Source organism: Anoplopoma fimbria, chromosome 9 (genome assembly GCF_027596085.1).
Source record: "Anoplopoma fimbria isolate UVic2021 breed Golden Eagle Sablefish chromosome 9, Afim_UVic_2022, whole genome shotgun sequence".
Classification (NCBI taxonomy): Eukaryota; Metazoa; Chordata; class Actinopteri; order Perciformes; family Anoplopomatidae; genus Anoplopoma; species Anoplopoma fimbria.
This window is the reverse complement of record NC_072457.1, coordinates 30,704,785-30,718,883: the sequence shown is the minus strand read 5'-3', so window position 1 is coordinate 30,718,883 and position 14,099 is coordinate 30,704,785. Positions and strand designations below refer to the sequence as shown.

The following is a 14,099-nucleotide window of genomic DNA, read 5'->3' as shown; positions in this document are numbered from 1 at the left end:
ATTTTAGCTTTACTTCCACCCTGAAGCCCTTTTTGCTTTCTCGCTCTGCAGGTTTCCATGAATCGTTGTGGTACCTGGACCGTAGTCGTGCCTCCTGCTGTGAGCCGACTGACACCCACTGCTACTTCGATTATTATTATTAATCACATTACTATCCCTATTTTCATAATTATAATTCTACTATAATAATTGCTGCTGTTATTATAAGTAGTCTTATTATATGAATCATTTATGTCATATACATTGAATGTGTTGTATCTCTGTTATGCTGCTCATTCTGTACACATGACATCTATTGCATTCTGTCCATCCTGGGAGAAGGATCCCTCCTCTGTCGTTCTCCCAGAGGTTTCTTCCTTTTTTCTCCCTGTTAAAGGGGTTTTTAGGGGAGTTTTTCCTGTGCCGATGTGAGGGAAGGACAGAGGATGTCGCATGTGTACAGATTGTAAAGCCCTCTGAGGCAAATTTGTAATTTGTGATTCTGGGCTATACAAAATAAACTGAATTGAATTGAATTGAATTGAATACCAGGTGCTGTAAGCTTTTTTCACTCCTCTTTACAAAAAGCAGAGGGCGCTGCTGCTTTTTCAGTGGACACCGACTGGGCGGGATGGAAATAGCTAGATCATGACTTGCCGGTATAGAAATGACACAAATCCAGTTAAATGATGGCTTTCATCATTCCTAAGCTCATCGATCATTTTCTTTTCAATTTTATGCTAACGTATTCTACATTTCAACAGTAAATATTAATCTTTTTACTGCACTACATTTGTGATCCTTATAGCCACTTTGTACATTCTGATTTGACATTTAAAAGCTGTGAGTGTGTCTGGCAATCTGCAGGCGCTCCCTGTATAGACGAAAGAGCAAAGCGTGGTGATATAGTATCTTTAAAAGGCCCTTTGGTAGGCACAATATTTGCTTAGTACCATTGGAAAGGCCGTGCGTGCCCTACTTACTATAGATGTACACTAGAATCAAGTTTGTAGGATCTTCAGAAAAAATGTTATTCAAAAAAGCGTCTTGATCCTTTTTCATTTTTTGCCCGAAAGAAGAAATGCCATGCGCGTCTATTCTTGGTTTTACGGTACCGGTGCCTGGATAGCCCAAAAAGCACGAAGATAGAGTTCAACAATACTTGTCCAATTTGATATATCGAGGGCAAAATCCACATTATGTTTCACATTATATGAACTCCAGTTAAAATGAATATCTGTAGTTACACTACTGTACTTATTCTAATTAAAAAAGGGGCATCGAAGTTCAAATGTTCAAATAATAATGTTTAATTTGTAATAAAAAAGATTTCCTTTATTGGTGAGCTAGAATTTACACTGGATGTCAAATATCATGTGATTGTACTGTACAGTTTTTGACATTCAATATTTTGTAGTGTAAAATTATGCTTAATTATTGAAAATATAACGTTTTTACTCATCACATATGTGCAGTCTTTTTACCACATGATATTTGACACGGACATAGTCGGGGTCGTCATGAACAAGAATCCAGTGAAAGTTTACTATAACCTCTTAAGTGATTCCTGTAATCAAAGTACAAATATGAGGAAATTATGAATATGAATGCAAATTGAGCTGACTTTGCCTTTAATATTCTCAAAAACTGTACAGTACAATCACGTGAAATTTGACATTGACAAAGTGGGGATCACCTTTAGAGGCCACCCATGAAGGAAACAAGGCCCTCAGTGATCTATGTGCTGATTAGGAGAACAGAAAGCAGTTTGAAAATATGTGAAAAATGGAATTTAAAGTACTTTTAAAGTTTGGGTAGTGGTTGAAAGTGAGTGAGAAAAGAGTTCTTGAATTTTGAGAAATATGGTCGTTCAACACATTTGTAAAAATGTTAAAACTGCAGTAGCAGCAATAATCATCTTTCATGCTAGGTGGATTCTTTCCAAAATGATAAATGTGTATTTAGATGTAATTCATCGTCCCACGGGATAAACCTGTCTCCACAGTCCAATGTCTTTATCTTGTACCACTAACACTCTCTAACTTCTGAGGCCTCATGTTCCAGATGAACATGTTTCCTGTAGAGACACAATGTTTCTGGAGAAAGCAGAGCAGGGGGACAGATATCCGTGGACAGCAGGGGGACAGATATCCGTGGACAGCAGAGGGACAGCAGAGGGACAGCAGAGGGACAGATATGTATCTAAAGCAGAGCAGGGGGACAGATATGTATCTAAAGCAGAGCAGGGGGACAGATATCTGTGGACAGCAGAGGGACAGATATCTGTGGACAGCAGAGGGACAGATATCTGTGGACAGCAGAGGGACAGATATCTGTGGACAGCAGAGGGACAGATATCTGTGGACAGCAGAGGGACAGATATCCGTGGACAGCAGAGGGACAGATATCTGTGGACAGCAGAGGGACAGATATCTGTGGACAGCAGAGGGACAGTAGCAGAGGGACAGATATCTGTGGACAGCAGAGGGACAGCAGAGGGACAGATATCTGTGGACAGCAGAGGGACAGTAGCAGAGGGACAGATATCTGTGGACAGCAGAGGGACAGATATCTGTGGACAGCAGAGGGACAGCAGCAGAGGGACAGATATCTGTGGACAGCAGAGGGACAGATATCTGTGGACAGCAGAGGGACAGTAGCAGAGGGACAGATATCCGTGGACAGCAGAGGGACAGATATATCAGCAGCAGGGGACAGATCTCTGTGGACAGCAGAGGGACAGCAGAGGGACAGATATCTGTGGACAGCAGAGGGACAGATCTCTGTGGACAGCAGAGGGACAGATATCTGTGGACAGCAGAGGGACAGATATCTGTGGACAGCAGAGGGACAGCAGAGGGACAGATATCTGTGGACAGCAGAGGACGGGACTTCCCCGTCACATAGGGGTTCCCCTCGTATCAGCTGAGCACCGGACCATACCATCACCTGCGACGGGGGACACCGCCTCCTCACCGGTGAAGCTCACCGTCCAGAGACTGTCGGCTACCGGCGTGTTGTGACGTGTGGTGACGTGTAGTGACGTGTAGTGACGTGTTGTGACGTGTTACTGTGGTCATGAGCTCGTCTCTGGGTCACCGTCTGTAACCTCTGAGGAGTCCGGACCCCCCCGTCGGCCCGTCAGTGGACCGGTCCAAAGATGGCGGCGGTTCCTGTGAGAGTGAAACTTTGCTGTTCTCGAGCACATCCGGTCCTTTAACGGCCCCGTGTCCTCTCAGGCCCTCTCACTGGTGACGTAAGCGTTACCGGGACACCGAGCGGCTCCACGTCCAGCTGAACGTCGGCCCGGTAACAGAGCCGGGGACCGGACGTGGCCGTCAAATAGCGTCGACAGCCTCTGGTTGATCAGACGACGAGTCACGTCTTCTGTCAGAGACACAAACAGTGGATGTCCCCGCTCCACTAGGTCACGTGAGTGCCTCTCTCTTTATATATACACATATACATGTATGTAATATATATGTATATATGTATATGTATATATACATATATATGTAGATATGTATATGTATATATCTAGATATGTATATATAAATATATGTGTGTTACATATCACTGTGTTCACTGTACAGATGTTACTGTCACACTGTGTGTTCACTGTACAGATGTTACTATCACACTGTGTTCACTGTACAGATGTTACTGTCACACTGTGTGTTCACTGTACAGATGTTACTGTCACACTGTGTGTTCACTGTACAGATGTTACTGTCACACTGTGTGTTCACTGTACAGATGTTACTATCACACTGTGTTCACTGTACAGATGTTACTGTCACACTGTGTGTTCACTGTACAGATGTTACTGTCACACTGTGTGTTCACACTGTGTGTTCACTGTACAGATGTTATTGTCACACTGTGTGTTCACTGTACAGATGTTACTATCACACTGTGTTCACTGTACAGATGTTACTGTCACACTGTGTGTTCACACAGATGTGTGTTCACTGTACAGATGTTATTGTCACACTGTGTGTTCACTGTACAGATGTTACTATCACACTGTGTGTTCACTGTACAGATGTTATTGTCACACTGTGTGTTCACTGTACAGATGTTATTGTCACACTGTGTGTTCACTGTACAGATGTTACTATCACTCTGTGTTCACTGTACAGATGTTACTATCACTCTGTGTTCACTACAGATGTTATTGTCACACTGTGTGTTCACTGTACAGATGTTATTGTCACACTGTGTGTTCACTGTACAGATGTTACTATCACTCTGTGTTCACTGTACAGATGTTACTATCACTCTGTGTTCACTGTACAGATGTTATTGTCACACTGTGTGTTCACTGTACAGATGTTACTATCACACTGTGTGTTCACTGTACAGATGTTACTGTCACTCTGTGTTCACTATACAGATGTTACTATCACACTCTGTGTTCACTGAACAGATGTTACTATCACTCTGTGTTCACTGTACAGATGTTATTGTCACACTGTGTGTTCACTGTACAGATGTTACTGTCACACTGTGTGTTCACTGTACAGATGTTATTGTCACTCTGTGTTCACTGTACAGATGTTACTATCACTCTGTGTTCACTATACAGATGTTACTATCACACTCTGTGTTCACTGAACAGATGTTACTAACACTATAAAGATGTTACACTGCTATAACAACACATGCCCACATCTGTCCCACACCACTGGCTGCTGTCCTATTAAGGGAGTGGCTGCAGTCACATGCTTTGTTTTCTTTGATTTGTGAACAGTGACTACTGATTATCTACTGAAGGAAGGTAACACCAGGACACAGAGGTGGGGCCTCTGTCTGTCCACTTTATGTTTCCAAACATTGTTTTTAACTCTTGTTTTCTGGTTCCTTTATGACAGACAGCCATCCTGGCAAATCAGATGGAGAAGCTCCAGGACCTGAGCCAATCAGAGCTGCAGGAGCTCCTGGACAACCCAGAGAGGGTGGAGTCTATGGCTCTGGAGTCTGACGAGGTAAAAATGATGCTTCCCTTTCCGTTTGGCTCCACAGCATGTTTCAGCTTTTCCAGAGGCTGAACTCTAAAATGACAGTGTTCTGTGAGACATTAGGAATTAGATTTTGAAGTCATTAATCCTTGCGGGGTGTTTGGGTAGTTGACCTTCCCAGTGTGGCTTAAATCAAATGACACAGCCTAATGCTGATGGTGTCTTGTTTCTCGTTTAGTGGACAGTCTGGGTGGAGAAGTGAGCAATGCTTTCCTTCTTTGGTAAACACTGAAGAGAACTGATGCAATGTAGCAACATTATAAAACTCCTCTTGTACTAGAAAGCTCCCATTAATGTCAATGTTTAGCTCTTTGTCCTTGTATGTCGCTATGGAAGTATAACGGCTAACCCTATCACATTAAAACACCCCAGTGTCCAGTCCCACAACCACACTGGTCATGTGACTGCACTGACACAGGCGGAGGCCTTCTGAGTACAGCTGAACGTAGGATACAATTGTGTGTCATTGGTTTAGATTTAGCTGGTTATTTATTTTGCTGCTGAAACAAAGTCTTTTGATTTGCATAAAAGCAAGGGAGCAGATACATTTGCATGCAAGTGAATTAGTGAACATACTGAACAAGTACCAGCTGTAATCTGAAATATGGTATCCATCTATGTAGACGGTATATATGTGTATATATATACAGTGTATATAAGAGTAACCTCCCATCAGGGACCCTTTCGTAAAGTGAACGCAGTACACGTACAAGCATACTTTTTAAGCAAAAATTAAATTGCAAGCAGGGTCTATTTGAGTGTGAAGACAGGGTTAGGAGGGAGAGCATTACAAAATCTGAAGTGAAAAAAAAGTATATAAGGCATTCAAATTGAAGAACACACTTTTGGAATAAAGACGGTAAAAAGCTCCATACGTTGATCCTTTCACAAACGAGTGATTTTCTTTACTGACATAAAGGGAAAAAAAGTACGTCGTCCCAATGAAAAGGATTAAGTACTTCTTCAGGGCCGTCTAGCAGCAATCTAACACCATACATTCAATAACATAACCAAGATAACACTAAATTGGCATATATTCATATCATATATTAACTTTTTGAGCTTTTTGTATGCATTTCCTTGCCACGGGATTTTTTTATGTACGCAGTAGAAGATGATAAAATATGAGTATGCCTGCTTACCACTCTGAATTATGTTTTTTATTTTTTATTTGCTCCGAAGTCTGAAGCTGAAAGAATACGGTCAGATTGTCATGCAAGATAACATAAAGATACCCTGGGTCTGTTGAACTGGCTTTGAAGTACAGGCCTCTGGCTCTTCGTAGTTTGTGATACTCTGTGAAACCGACCCAGCTCTACACCTCACAGTAAAACATAAAACAATAATCCCTGTGCATTTAGTGATATCCACAAAATGCCTTAAAGGTAAAGCTGCCATAGTCTGATGCCTTTTTTCCCCTCTAGATCCAGAACATCCAGCTGGAGAGAGAAATGGCATTGGCATCAAATCGCAGCCTGGCTGAGCAGAACCTGGACATGAAGCCTCGTCTTGAGTCAGAGAAGGAGGTACTGGTGGAGAGATATTCTCAGCTGGAGGCCATCAGAGAAACCTACAGACAACACTGCTCCATGAGAGGTAGGAGGGGGGGACAAAGGGTGGATGAAACCCACAGACACTTTACTGTCCAGCTGTTATTACAGTCTGAACTAACCACAGACACTTTACTATCCAGCACAGTTGAACTAACCACAGACACTTTACTGTCCAGCTGTTATTACAGTCTGAACTAACCACAGACACTTTACTATCCAGCTGTTATTACAGTCTGAACTGACCACAGACACTTTACTGTCCAGCTGTTATTACAGTCTGAACTGACCACAGACACTTTACTATCCAGCTGTTATTACAGTCTGAACTGACCACAGACACTTTACTATCCAGCTGTTATTACAGTCTGAACTGACCACAGACACTTTACTATCCAGCTGTTATTACAGTCTGAACTGACCACAGACACTTTACTGTCCAGCTGTTATTACAGTCTGAACTGACCACAGACAGACACTTTACTGTCCAGCTGTTATTACAGTCTGAACTCCAGACACTTTACTATCCAGCTGTTATTACAGTCTGAACTGACCACAGACACTTTACTATCCAGCTGTTATTACAGTCTGAACTGACCACAGACACTTTACTATCCAGCTGTTATTACAACATTACTGTTATAAAACTCCTGTCTCTCTCTCTCTCTCTCTCTCTCTCTCTCTCTCTCTCTCTCTCTCTCTCTCTCTGTGTCTCTTCTGTTGCCAAAGCATCAAAATACAATAAGTCCAAATAAATGGACAGTACACAATAACAGCCATCTGAACATTAGCACAACATTAATATTGATATATTTGAGTGTATATATATATATATATATACATACAGTATGTGCTGTGCTTGTATTTGTTTCTCACTCTCTCTGTACGGTATATCTGTCTCCCCCATTCTTTCTCTCCTCGTCTTCAGATGGGATGGTGGGTCAGGTGTCCCCAGAGGCGTTGTTCTCCAGACTACAGACAGAGGGCAGCAAAACGGAGGCAGAGTCAGAGGTAAAAGCACACACACACACACACACACACACACACACACACACACACACACACACACAAACAACGTGGAATGATGTTTGCTAATGCATAGATATCAGTGTTTCCCAGAGCATTAGATGTTATTTGTGATTGTAGCTCTTAAGCAGTAAAACAATGGCTTACAAATTTTCTAAAAAGCAACGATCCAAAACATTTCCATAATGCAGAAATGTGCAGCAGGATTTCTGTGTGTGTTCTTGAATAGGCATTGTTTTTGAAGCTGTAGCTCTTTTCTAACACTTTCTGGGCCATTGTAGCTACATTTTGCTATTGTTAAGATTTTATCAAAAACACTAAATAATTTATTTTTAATATATTTATTAAAAAAACCCATTTAGAACCGGATTTAAATGTATAATTATTTAAAATGTAACTAAATGTTGTTGCTGAGCTGCAACAGTAAAGTTGCAAAGTCAATAGATAAATGATGAACATCAGTCAGTATCATTTCTCCTGTCCTCTTTTCCTCCATCCTCCTTTCCTCCTCGCTCTGTCTTTCTGTCTGTCTTCTGTTTCTTTTCCTCCATCCTCCTTTCCTCCTCGCTCTGTCTTCTGTCCTCTTTTCCTCCATCCTCCTTTCCTCCTCGCTCTGTCTTCTGTCCTCTTTTCCTCCATCCTCCTTTCCTCCTCGCTCTGTCTTCTGTCCTCTTTTCCTCCATCCTCCTTTCCTCCTCGCTCTGTCTTCTGTCCTCTTTTCCTCCGTCCTCCTTTCCTCCTCGCTCTGTCTTCTGTCCTCTTTTCCTCCATCCTCCTTTCCTCCTCGCTCTGTCTTCTGTCCTCTTTTCCTCCGTCCTCCTTTCCTCCTCGCTCTGTCTTCTGTCCTCTTTTCCTCCGTCCTCCTTTCCTCCTCGGTCTGTCTTCTGTCCTCTTTTCCTCCGTCCTCCTTTCCCCCTTGCTCTGTCTTCTGTCCTTTTTTTCCTCCGTCCTCCTTTCCTCCTCGCTCTGTCTTCTGTCCTTTTTTCCTCCATCGTCCTTTCCTCCTCCTCGCTCTGTCTTCTGTCCTCTTTTCCTCCATGTCCTTCTGTCTCTGTCTTCTGTCCCTCCATCCTCCTTTCCTCCTCCTCGCTCTGTCTTCTGTCCTCTTTACCTCCGTCCTCCTTTTCCTCCTCGCTCTGTCTTCTGTCCTCTTTTCCTCCGTCCTCCTTTCCTCCTCGCTCTGTCTTCTGTCCTCTTTACCTCCGTCCTCCTTTCTCCCTCGCTCTGTCTTCTGTCTTCTTTTCCTCCGTCCTCCTTTCCTCCTCGCTCTGTCTTCTGTCCTCTTTACCTCCGTCCTCCTTTCTCCCTCGCTCTGTCTTCTGTCTTCTTTTCCTCCGTCCTCCTTTCCTCCTCGCTCTGTCTTCTGTCCTCTTTTCCTCCGTCCTCCTTTCCTCCTCGCTCTGTCTTCTGTCCTCTTTTCCTCTGTCCTCCTGTCCTCCTCACTCTGTCTTCTGTCCTCTTTTCCTCCGTTCTCCCTCCCCCTCGCTCTGTCTTCTGTCCTCTTTTCCTCTGTCCTCCTGTCCTCCTCGCTCTGTCTTCTGTCCTCTTTTCCTCCATCCTCCTTTCCTCCTCCTCGCTCTGTCTTCTGTCCTCTTTTCCTCCGTACTCCTTTCCTCCTCCTCGCTCTGTCTTCTGTCCTCTTTACCTCCGTCCTCCTTTCCTCCTCCTCGCTCTGTCTTCTGTCCTCTTTACCTCCGTCCTCCTTTCTCCCTCGCTCTGTCTTCTGTCTTCTTTTCCTCCGTCCTCCTTTCCTCCACGCTCTGTCTTCTGTCCTCTTTTCCTCCGTCCTCCTTTCTCCCTCGCTCTGTCTTCTGTCTTCTTTTCCTCCGTCCTCCTTTCTCCCTCGCTCTGTCTTCTGTCTTCTTTTCCTCCGTCCTCCTTTCCTCCACGCTCTGTCTTCTGTCCTCTTTACCTCCGTCCTCCTTTCCCCCTTGCTCTGTCTTCTGTCCTTTTTTTCCTCCGTCCTCCTTTCCTCCTCGCTCTGTCTTCTGTCCTCTTTTCCTCCATCCTCCTTTCCTCCGCCTCGCTCTGTCTTCTGTCCTCTTTTCCTCCATCCTCCTTTCCTCCTCCTCGCTCTGTCTTCTGTCCTCTTTTCCTCCGTACTCCTTTCCTCCTCCTCGCTCTGTCTTCTGTCCTCTTTACCTCCGTCCTCCTTTCCTCCTCCTCGCTCTGTCTTCTGTCCTCTTTACCTCCGTCCTCCTTTCTCCCTCGCTCTGTCTTCTGTCTTCTTTTCCTCCGTCCTCCTTTCCTCCACGCTCTGTCTTCTGTCCTCTTTTCCTCCGTCCTCCTTTCCTCCTCGCTCTGTCTTCTGTCCTCTTTTCCTCCGTTCTCCCTCCCCCTCGCTCTGTCTTCTGTCCTCTTTTCCTCTGTCCTCCTGTCCTCCTCGCTCTGTCTTCTGTCCCCCTGTCAAGTTTTGTCTCTTTACTAGCAAACGTTTACAGTAACGAGTGTGGTTGTCATAGCATTCACTTTCGGTGCCTCTCTGTTCTGCTGTTCACTTATTTGGTTAGTGTGTTGGTTAGTGTGTAGTTGGAGGAGCTCAGCCCGACACAGAGAGCAGAGGAGATGCTGCAGCGTGATGATAATTTACACCAAGAAACTCAAATTAAAACAACTAATAAAAAGAACACACACTTACGTCGGTGCTCATCAATTCTCCGATCTTTAATAACTTATCACCAGTGCCCATTTAACGAGGTTTCAGTTCCCATCACCTGTTGTAGAACATTTGCCAGTGTAAAGCAATGTTTGGAGGAAGTAAAAAGAAGGAAACTGTACTCACTGTAGAGGCATAATGAATTTCTGCTTGTCTACAGGTACACTATGACGGTCCCCAGTACATAGATACAAAGTAGTAGACCATCTCTTGTAGTACTAGTTTGTTCTGCTCAGCAGTAAGCATCTCTCTGTCTTCAGGCTCTAGCGGATGAGTTTCTGGAGGGCACTCTGCCGTTGGACCCCTTCCTTGATCGCTTCCTCTCCATGCGATCCCTCGCTCACAAAAGACGGGTGCGGATAGAGAAACTTCAGGAGATCCTACGACAGAGGAGCGAGGGCAACCCCAACGCCATGACACCATCTGCAGGCGTCAGCCAAGACCCCGCTGCCCCCCCCTCACCATGGAATCAACCAACCACAACAACAACGACGCCAAACTCCACCCCTCAGTCCTCCAGCTACCAAAACGCCTCTCAGCCGGCCTCCTCGTCTGCAGGGGGCTCCTCCGGTCTCCCCTATAGCCCCTACCCCGTCTCCCCACCCAACCCTCCCCATGCAGCCGCGGCGGGCTCCGGCCCAGCCAACGCCCCGGTACAGTTCCCTCCGTACCCAGGTTCCGGCTCACCTTTCAACCCAGCAGGGAGCTACGCCGGCCCTCGGCCAGCCTTCGGGCCTCCGGCTGCATCCACCTGCCCTTACCCGACCCCGCCCTCCTTCCCTGCCCCACACCCGGGCTCAGCATTCGGCCAGTACACCCCGAGCCAACCCCAGAGTGGCCCCGCCCCCTACCCGGCCTCCTACAGCTACGGCGGCTACAGCTACCCAGCCGGGCCGGCGTATTCCAATTCTCAGTCACCAACAGGGAGACCCATCTACAGACCAGGATATGGAGTTCCACAGCCGTACTCATGAGAGCACTACTACTCCTCCTTCTTAATTCTTCCTCTCAAATCTTCCCCTCATTGCTCTCTCACCTCCCTCCCTTAACTCCAGTCTCCCCCTTCCTACACCTTCCTCTTCCTCTTGTCTTCTTCTACCCTCCCGTTTCTTTCTCTCATACTGAGGTCTTTCGCTTTACATTTCTTTGTTGCACTATTTCTCTCTTTCCCTAAATATCAGTCTGATGATCTCTCCGTCTTTCTCTGTTTCCTTTTCCCGCTCTCTGTCACCCTACGACCCACCAAGTCCCCCACACTAGTCTCAGGTTGTTGCATTGTGTTTAAGTGTTAAAACACTTGTCTGGCCCTTCATTCCCTCACTCTTCTCCCTTGTTCCCTCACTCCTACCCTCCTTCCCTTCCATTTCTTGTGTTAGTGTGTGTGTGTGAGTGTGTGTGTGTGTGTGTGTGTGTGTGTGTGTGTGTGTGTGTGTGTGTGTGTTGCTATTTGGCAATCAGAAAGTCCTTATAAACACACAAGTGCACTCCCCCTTATGACAATTGCATGTCTTTGTAACATCACATCAGTGTCCAGTCGCCGTCTGACACTGATGTTTTCATGAGCACAGTCTGCATAGAGAAAGCGACTCATGATGGGACTGGGCTAGTGGCACGACATTGGGCTCATCAAATGCGATTGAATTGGCGATGGTACATGAAGTTAGTTTAAGATGCACGTTATCCTCAGCAGTAGCTGCTGGATCTATCAGCTCTTCCAGGCTCTTCCCGTCTACAAAAACAAGTGTTTCATTATGCACATACCTGTAGTCAGTGGGCAGAGGAACCTCCAGTCCCCCTATATTTTGTCAACCAAAGAATCTTGTGACGATCACAGTGCTTTGTTTTTCCCCTTTTAATTTAATGCTAACATAGAAAGAGGAAGCTGCGGCTGGTGATGTAGTGACTACTAGCTGTGCTAGCTGGTGATGTAGCTACTACTAGCTGTGCTAGCTGGTGATGTAGTGACTACTAGCTGTGCTAGCTGGTGATGTAGCTACTACTAGCTGTGTTAGCTGGTGATGTAGTGACTACTAGCTGCGCTAGTTGGTGAACTACTTCAGCTGGCTAGCGAACCACTAACATGCTAGCCAGCTGCTAAAAATACTAGTTTTCTGTTTTCTCTGTACTAGTTCACTCTCCCTTCTCATTTGTTCCCAGAATGCTTGTTACTGAAGAGGGACAGAGCTGTTTTTGTCTGTGTCCACTTGGGGGCAGTGTAAATCTAGCTGTAACCACATAGAGATATATGACCTGGATGGTGTAAACAGATGCTTGTAGAGCTGAGGGAACAGCAGAGCTTGTTAATATTCTCAGTGATAAACCCACAGTCTGCTGATCCACTGTTGGATGGGTCTTTAACCAACCTTTCCTTCCAGTCTATAGTCAATTCAAATTGTAATGCTTTCCCCAAAGCGAGTCTCCATTCCTATTCACAAATAAAGATGGCAACTGCACATGAAGGCAGCTGTCATTTTCAGTTGTTTGTTAGCGTATCTTAAATTTGTAGTTTCATGTATCTATCTCATTCTACAAAAAAATCACAAACGGTAAGCAAGACAAGGCAGGAAGCAGTTCCACCAGATGTTTGTAAAGGTTTACTACAACAGACATGAGTTAGCTCGCTAGCTTGAATGGCTTATGTTGGAGTCAGATTTCCCACCTCTCCAAAAAACACGATTGGAAAGCACCAGTTCTGAGGTGGAGTTGGTTTCAGAGTCTTGGAGCTCTTTTCACCTTTTAAATGTTTAGGTGGTCTGCGGGGATAGAACCTCATGTCCTATTGGGAAACTCTTTCAGATCTCCACTGGTAAAGTATGGTGCTTCTTTGCTAAGAGCAAGTCAAATCAAGTGTGAGCAATGAAACCTGGATTGTTTGATGTGGGCTCAGGGGGAGCTGGGAGCACTGTAGTCCTTTAGTAACACTGTAGTCCTGTAGTAAGACCCTCACTGAAACATGACACCTGCTGCAGTCCGTCGTTCAGTCCGAACCAAACACACTTCCATTTCTTTGTTCCCACGTTGTCTGTAAGATCCCCTCCAACATGTCTGTGGTCCTCATCCCTTCCTCCTGTCCTGACCTCCTCTCCATCACTCTCCTCTTCTTTTGTTCTGCTCGTTGAATATGAACTGATGCTTGACAATGATAACCAGAAGAAAAAAGTTTTATTTCTATAAGTTCCCACTATCCGTGAGAATACATGTGATGTGTATAGTTTAATGGAGTGAAAATATAAAGTTGGACATCAGTTCTGTGTCAATTTAATCAATACAAATAATATAATTGAAATGCAATGTAGGTAATTGATGAAAGCTCATTTATTGATCTTTTGGAGGTACATGCCACCTCTCTAAATTTGTATTACATTGTGGAATAAACATGAAAATATAATATCTCATGAAATTGTTACATTGCAATGTCACATTTCATCAAACTCATCATAATTTGTCTTCAACATCTCCTCTCAGCTTCTTCAGAACACATTGAGGATCATCACGATCTAAAAAAACAGTTAAAAAGTTCTCTTTTCTATTATTGAAGCACCAAATATCTACCCAGATGAAAATCATCAGTAAAGAACAACCAACATGTTAATATTATCACATATATATGTTCAGTTCAAGTTAATCTGAGCTGCATCTTGAAGTGATCTTAATCTAAACTGGATTAATCTAAATGCTCTACTTCTATTACCACGAAGCAAAGGAGTCACTGAAGGGAGCTCAAACTGAGTACTGAGTTGTAAGGTCAACATTGAATCCGTCATAAAATGAGTTCATCAGGAGTAGTGCAAAAATGTGTCGCTGCAGTTTAGACGAGCAGCCAAGCGGAGATCTGGTGACGGCCTCTGCTCTGGTAACGTGGACTCC

General features: G+C 44.6%; 1 protein-coding gene across 2 annotated transcripts; it reads left to right on the top strand.

Annotated features, from left to right (window-relative positions):
- Positions 1-3,147: 3,147 nt before the first annotated feature.
- Positions 3,148-13,620, top strand: vps37c (VPS37C subunit of ESCRT-I). 2 transcript variants are annotated; one of them, XM_054604458.1, is made up of 5 exons: positions 3,148-3,411; positions 4,858-4,967; positions 6,425-6,596; positions 7,479-7,561; positions 10,493-13,620. In XM_054604458.1, the coding sequence occupies exons 2-5, from the start codon at positions 4,875-4,877 to the stop codon at positions 11,204-11,206; spliced, it is 1,062 nt and encodes a 353-aa protein (XP_054460433.1). In that variant the 5' UTR covers positions 3,148-3,411; positions 4,858-4,874; the 3' UTR covers positions 11,207-13,620. The 2 variants fall into 2 exon arrangements, with proteins under 2 accessions (XP_054460433.1, XP_054460432.1); XM_054604457.1 differs by having other exon boundaries at positions 4,854-4,967.
- The last annotated feature ends 479 nt before the right edge of the window (positions 13,621-14,099 follow it).

What these genes read in the sequence shown, in the direction of transcription:
- vps37c (XM_054604458.1), top strand. Translation starts at nt 4,875, where the DNA reads ATGGAGAAGCTCCAGGACCTGAGCCAATCAGAGCTGCAGGAGCTCCTG. An exon ending in TGGCTCTGGAGTCTGACGAG is followed by an intron (nt 4,968 to 6,424) that starts GTAAAAATGATG and finishes TTTCCCCTCTAG; the next exon opens with ATCCAGAACATCCAGCTGGA. An exon ending in ACAACACTGCTCCATGAGAG is followed by an intron (nt 6,597 to 7,478) that starts GTAGGAGGGGGG and finishes CCTCGTCTTCAG; the next exon opens with ATGGGATGGTGGGTCAGGTG.